The sequence below is a fragment of the Pinus tabuliformis genome, chromosome 3_1 (assembly GCF_031772625.1).
Source record: "Pinus tabuliformis cultivar Carrire ecotype Pingquan chromosome 3_1, CPIR1, whole genome shotgun sequence".
In the NCBI taxonomy this organism is placed as follows: Eukaryota; Viridiplantae; Streptophyta; class Pinopsida; order Pinales; family Pinaceae; genus Pinus; species Pinus tabuliformis.
The window spans coordinates 402,638,073-402,645,100 of NC_142301.1; the positions used below are offsets into that span (position 1 = coordinate 402,638,073).

At 43.6% G+C, this 7,028-nt stretch overlaps 1 protein-coding gene across 1 annotated transcript; it reads right to left on the minus strand.

Moving 5' to 3' along the window:
• Positions 1-5,083: 5,083 nt before the first annotated feature.
• LOC149187434 (uncharacterized) lies at positions 5,084-6,082 on the minus strand. Its single transcript, XM_089409660.1, has one exon. It carries the CDS (start codon positions 6,080-6,082, stop codon positions 5,084-5,086), a length of 999 nt encoding a protein of 332 aa, XP_089265786.1.
• Between the last annotated feature and the right edge of the window lie 946 nt (positions 6,083-7,028).

The window sequence follows — 7,028 nt, forward strand, 5'->3', positions numbered from 1 at the left end:
TTCATATTCTGTGGAAAGCTGAAAGTTTCAGCTATCAACTTTTTTGCCACATGTCTAATATGCTTTGGAGGCTTCAATAGAGAAGGGGGCCATTACTAAAGCTGCAGTGCAAAGCAGGGGCAAAGGAAGCTTTTAGCAATGAATGCTGGCAGTGGCAACTTGGCATTTCTAACAGTACCCTCATGCAGACATCTAAATGATATTTTTATCATTGATTTTCTCCTCTTGCAGCCTGATGAAAGGGTTCCACTAATGGATGATGGTTCCATCATTGGAAAACTTATTATCCCTTACCCTTGATTGCTGGTCTTGTCTTGATTTTAAGACATTATATCTCTATAAAATCAAGGGCACATTTAACCTGGGGTCACAGATTTTAGAGAAATTTGATGTTCATAATTTCATGCCATGATGCCACCAATGTGCTTGAGAGTGTCTATGAATGTTCCACACAGAGCTCCAAATGGTCTAAGAAATAGCGTATTCAGTCCAATGTAAAGAATGTGAGGACCACCACTCGCTAGTAGTCAAAGAAGAGCATGATAAGGTAAGAGGGTACAAGTTTTGAACAATTCAAGATCCTTCAACTCTTCCGTCTTCAAATCCTGAACTTACTATTCGTATTATTAAGTTTGAAGCATAATCCTGAAGTAAATTGAAGGGCATTCATTAGCTATTCTCATACTGGATTATTTGAAGGACCAAGGGATATATTTTCAGCCTTAGTTATGAACCTAATTTGAGGCATGGATCCATTTCAGATCTTTGAATCATCCTGGGACCAGGACAAAGCCATTACAACTGTGAGAAAATTCTGAAGCAAGTCATGAAAATCAATATTAGAGTTATTCACTTGGCTTGATATTATTCTGGAAATTTGCTTCAATAGAAAAGTTTAGATTTCTTAATAGCTTACATTTATATGCCTGCGGTCCTATTGATGTCACTTAGGTGATACAGTGGTTGAAAGTTTGAAACATTGAGGCTCAGAATTATGGTATGGATTAGCCCTTAATTACGACAGACTTCTGAAGCAGTCCTTATTGTAAATTAAAATGAGTCAGAGACATTGTGAATCAGTGGACTCCTTGTCACAGCAAGGCTTGAATCCTTGATTGAAGGAATACACACTATTTGATCTACAAATCCTGATCCATAACTGCCATCTGAATTTCTGAAGCGTGCATCACCAGGTAATAACAACGATCTTGGGGTTTGTTTAATGCTGGTTTTGTCATCATTTTCTGGAGGATTCGGGGGTCTTCACAAATGTGAGGTTTCTCTAGTAATGGACATCATTAACCCCTGCAGAAACTCAGCCTTGACAACAGACAGGATAAGGATTACGGCACTGGTGGAGTGTTCCATTAGCGCAGATGTAAAGAGAAGTTTTTTTTTTTTTTTTTGACGATAACGGTTATGTTTTTTATTTATGGAGGCAAACTGGCTGCCCCAGGCTCTTACAATGCAGCTCTGACAGAGGAAGGAATTTCAATGTTGGCTGCTTTGGCATGCTTTCAGCAAGGACAGATGACATAGCACCGAGCGGGAACGTTACAATAAAGGATAATAAGCTCAGTTCATTACAATTTAAGAAAAAACCAGATTCTGATCAGTTCAGGGTCGGATATTTGTTCATTCGCCTGGTAGAGTGACCCGCTGAAGGTATACCGCAGAGAAGAGTGCCGGGCAGCCGAGACCAGTGATCCTTGGTCATTCCCTGGGCAATCAAACAATACGGCCCGCTGTTGATGATGAATCCACAAATACTTTGGAGGGAATGCTTGTGGGTTGAAGAACTGGCGTCCAAAATGGCAGCCCTCAGATATACAGTTCGAAATGCCGCCTTTCGGAGGTGAGACCTTTGAGACAGGTAAGAACGGAAATCTGAGGTGAGAACAGAGCATATTCTTATATGGATCTGATGGGCATCTTGAGGATCGTTTGTAGATACTTTGAACCGGAGGCTCGGACAGAAGACAGAGTCCATTGACAGAGGACTGGTTGAATTTGGTAAAGACCAGAAGTCATAAGATTAATCAAATAATAATACCCTGAGGAGGGGTCCCGGAGACCAGAGGAGAAAGGATGAGAGGATTAACCCTTGGCTCAGCTAGGAACAGAAATCCGATCAACAGAAACATTAGGGAATGAAACAGGAGGATTCCACTGAGTTGACCACCAGAGATCTTCGATTACAGAGGGAGCCGAGATTGGCTTCCATGTCGGCTTGAGAGTTGAGCTTTCGTAATATGTGATAGAACGAAATTTTCCTGAACTTAGGCAATAAGAGTTGGATTTTTTTGATAACAGTGGCTAAGTGAACCTGGTAGGGAGTCTTATGAGAGATCATTGCTTGGATTATGATTCTGGAATCTCCAAATACACAGAGAGAAAGGATGTTTCGCTTGATCGCCAGATTCACCCCTGCCAAAGAGCGAGAGCCTCCGCTCTGTTGTTGGTTTCTATGCCCAGACCCCAATGGAATCGTATTTCCGTTGAACCTCCAGGACTCAGAAGAACCCCACCACTGCCAGCAAGCCCAGGGTTTCCTTTAGAAGCCCCATCGAAGAATAAACAGTGATCGTTTAGGACTGATCTCCACTTGATGAATTCCAGTTCCTCCAGCCTAATCTCCCAGTTGGCATGGGCCAGAGCAGGAGGAATGGACCTTTCCTTCAGATTCGGGATCAGGTCTTGAATCCATTGCTCCTCTTCAGTGGCCAATCTCATTTCATTTCTTGAAGTAGTATTGGCTTCCAAAGCCTCGCCTAGAAGAGCTTTGATTTTGGAAATAACCCTTGCTGAATTGCAGCTTTCTCCTCTGAAAATTCTATTATTTCTCTCTAACCACAGCTTCCAGCAGATAAACTTAGGGATCCACATCCAACTTGTCTTGAGAAGGTGTTTTTTTTTCAGGGAAAAGGGAGATAGGCTGGCCCAGTTTCGGAGAAGAGAAGAAAGAAATGCTGTTTGGGAAATCAAAATTTGCAGGTAACCTCAGGACTCCCCTCAGACTACCTGTGCAAAAGGACAAAGCAACAGCAGATGATTGACATTTTCTTCAGCAGACAAGCAAAGGGGGCATCTGGAAGGCCCTTCCATCCCTCTTCTTCTCAGATTATCTCTGGTGAGGATGCTATTGTGCGCAACAGTCCAACAGAAAAAGTCAATTTTGGGGAGAGAGGGAAAATCCCATATAAACTTCCATTGAGTTGGGTCAGGAGGAGCATAAGGGACAGCCATCATACTTTTATAACCTTCAGCAACAGTGTAAGAACCTGAACGGGAGCCCCAGCCTCTTTTGTCTTTAGAGGTGGCCTTTGAAGGAGATTTGCCTTGGAGCAGATCTAGCAGTAGTGAAGCTTCCCCCTGCAACATAAGGGGAACCTCCCCCAGATTCCAGCAGTCCCAAAGTCTGTCTGGATCATTCTTCCAAATAGAGATATCCCACAAGGTATGCAAGTTGGAGGACTGCAGCCAAGCTTTGATATTATCTAGACCGTCCACTTGATTCAAAGGTTGATCACCGAGGATCGAATCTTCCCAAATTTTGATCTTTCTCCCATTCCCAGGGATCCAGTAAAGATGATGGCTGAAATGCTCCCTAGCAGAGTTGCAAAGATTGAAGATCGGGGAACCTTTTAAGGATCTTGGAGGCTTGTCCAGGCATCTCAAACGTTGCCCTTGGAAGTATTTCTTCCAAATGACTCTTTTGCTCCAACTGGATTTTCCGGAGACTAAATTCCACAAGATTTTGGATCCCAAAGCAAGATTTTGAACAGCCAAGTTCCGAAGATGGAGGCCGCCTTCCAGAAGAGGTTTCTTAAGAGTCTCCCAGTTCACTAAATGGAGCCTTCTGTCATTGTTGTTTCCACCTTCCCACAGGAATCTTCTCAACAGACTGTCCATTTTGTTGAGAAAGGTTTTAGGGGCCAGGAGAGCAGAGTATTGATATAGAGGCATACTTATAAGAACCGACTTCTATAAGAATGATTTTCCCTGCATTATTCAGCCAAGAAGCACCCCAAGATTGGATTGTTCTTTAACTTATCTAGCATCGGCATCCAGTGAGCAACTTTAGGCTTGGATTTGAAAATTGGGATCTCGAGATATTTAAAGGACTACCAGCTTCGATTTCCATCCATTTCTAATAGCCTTGCAATATCAGACAGCTCCTTGTTCGAGCAGTTCCAGCCATAGATTGAGCATTTCCTGTAGTTGATTTTGCTGCCTAAGAGTACCTTGTAAATGTCCAGCTCCTTCTTGAAGGATCTGGCAGAGATTCTGCTGGCACCTCCAAGCAACAAAGTGTCGTCGGCGAACTGTGCATGGTTAATGTCCTTCACCTTGTGAGTCATTCTGAGACCAGGCAGGATTTGAATCTTCTGATTATGATCAAGCTGGAAACTGAGGACCGAGGCTTGAATAGCATAAAGGAGTGGGGACAAGGGACATCCCTGTCTAAGGCCCCTGGAGGCTTGGAAAAAATCAGTTGAGCGACCATTGACCAAAGGCGCAATCCATGGCGAGGCAATACAGGCATTCACCCAGTTTATGAAGATTGATGAAAAACCGAGATTCTTCATCACATTGAACAAAAAATCGTGTCTCACCCTATCGAATGCATTAGCCAGATCGAGCTTAATAACCATACCTTTCTCATTTCTTTGGCAGCTGGAGTGGATCGCTTCTTGCACCCGCACAATGTTGTCCAAAATCTTTCTTCCTTTTATGAATCCGCCTTGATTTTCAGGGATGATGGCTGGCAAAATATTCTTTAGTCTGTTGGCGATTATTTTGGAGACCAGCTTGTAGCTTGAATTGCACAAGGATATGGGCCTAAATCTGCTGAAGTCGAAAGCGCCTTTCTCTTTAGGGATCAAGGCTAAAAAGGCTGAATTGATGCCACCGCCCAGCTTAGTACAATTTTGGGACTTTCTGACCATTCTCAATAAGTCTTTTTTGATTGTCGACCAGCAAGTCAAAAGAAACCTAACAGTGAACCCATCAGGACCTGGGGCTTTATCAGGCTCCATTAAATTCAGAACGTCCTTGATCTCATCCAAGCTGATCGGGGCGATCAACATAGCATTGTCCGATTCCTTAACGCTCTTGGAATTAAATCCATTGGGTAGGCCTGAGGATCAATAGGGATTTCTTCAGGAGCCGAATAAAGGTCTTTGAAGTAGGAATAAGCAGCTTTCTTAATGCCATCGAAGTCCTTAATCACCGTGTTTTGATAATGAATCTCAGAAACTGATTTGAAATGCTTTCTAGCTTCGGCTTGTTTGTGAAAGAAACCAGTGTTTTTATCTCCGGCCTTTAACCATAAATTCCTAGACTTCTGTCTCCAGAATTCTTCCTCCTCCCTGCTAGATCTGTGTACCTCTTTTTGCAGCTCGACTTCTTTTTGGAGATGATTTTGTGTGACAGGGCTCTGCTCCATAGCTATTTGGTGAGCAGCAAGATTGTTGAGAGAATCTTTTTTTTTTGCTGTAGGAGTTTCCAACCGTTTTGCCCACTCCTTGAGACTTCTTTTTAATCCCCTGATTTTCTCTTCCCAAACAAAGAATGGAGAACCGTGGACGGGCCTGTTCCAAGCTTCAGAAACCACCTCTTGAAATCCGTCTTGCTGAATCCACAAAGGGCTGAATCGAAAAGGGATGGGGCCTAGGTTACCATCCAAAGAGAGCTCGAGAAGAATGGGCTTATGGTCAGAAGTGAGGTTTGGAAGGATTTTAGAAGAGGCCATAAGACCGCATGTCAGGAAAGAAGAGTGGACTAGGAATCTATCCAGACGGGCAGCAATATGGTTGGGTCCTAATCTTTTGTTGGACCAGGTGAATTTGCCTGAAGAAGGCTTAATATCCTCCAGGTCCCAGCCCAACATAATATCTTCAACCCATTCTCTGGCGGGATCCCGGACAATGGAGCGCCCTTTTTCATCAAGTGCAAGGGTGACATTCAGATCCCCTGCAATGATAATATTTCCTGGATTTTGCTCTGAAAGAAAGGATTGTAGCGAGTTCCAACAAATTTTTTTCTCGCTTGGCAAAACAGGAGCATAGAGATTAAACATACTTACTTGTTGACCAGAATCTTTGTGGAGAAACTGCGTATACAGCCAGTGGGAGCTGCTTCTTTCTTGAATAAGATCATAAATGGCGCTGTTCCAAAGGTGGCTATTCCCCCAGAAGCGCCTCTTGCACTAACCGCTCGACCTTGACCTTTTTTCCAAAAAACTTTGCTAGATTGGAGGAGAAGAAGTTCCTCCAGCTTCGTCTCCTGGATGAGGAGGATTTCAGGTGAATATGTTCTCACTATGTCTTTTAAGGCTTCCTCTTTCGACCTGCTACCTAATCCTCTACAATTCCAGGAGACGTATTTCATTATTTACTGCCTTGAGGGATTGAGGCTCCTGTTGGAGCCCTGTTGCTCTTGCGACCAGATCTGGTATTCATCATTCCTTTGAGGGTTTTTTGAGAGCCTTGGAGGACATCTAGATAGGTTTTTTCCTCTCTCTGCTTCTTCTTGGATTTCCGACCCCTAGTCATTTTGATAGGAGTGACTTGCGAGTTATCAGATTCAGTCTCTCTCTTCAGAATCTTCCTCTGATTCGGAGGCGAGACTGATGTGCTCTTCGTTGCCTTCTTTCCTATGACCATCATCAACTGGTGGAACCGATGATTCGGCTTCAGTTTCTTTCCCTTGCTTCGACTTATTTCCAGGTTCCTCTTGTGTTTCTATGACATCCACCTTTTCTCCGGTGGGGGTTCCATCTTTGGAAGCAGCATTGGCCTTTGGATTAGGTTGTGGCTTCCCTGCGATGTTGAAGCATTCTGCCCTGGGGCCTTTGGAACAGCCTTTCCCTTTTTAATTTCTTTCCATCTTCTTCTTCAGCCGTGATCCCTGTTGCTGCTTTTGGACAATTTCGCTGAAAGTGTCCATGCTCATGACATGTTCGGCATTTAAAAGGCAGCTGCTCGTAATCCAGCTTCTGATAATGCTGCCAATCTCCAACTTTG

Bases quoted from the DNA above. Each gene is read 5' to 3' on its own strand.
- LOC149187434 (XM_089409660.1), bottom strand. From the start codon at position 6,082: ATGTTTAATCTCTATGCTCCTGTTTTGCCAAGCGAGAAAAAAATTTGT.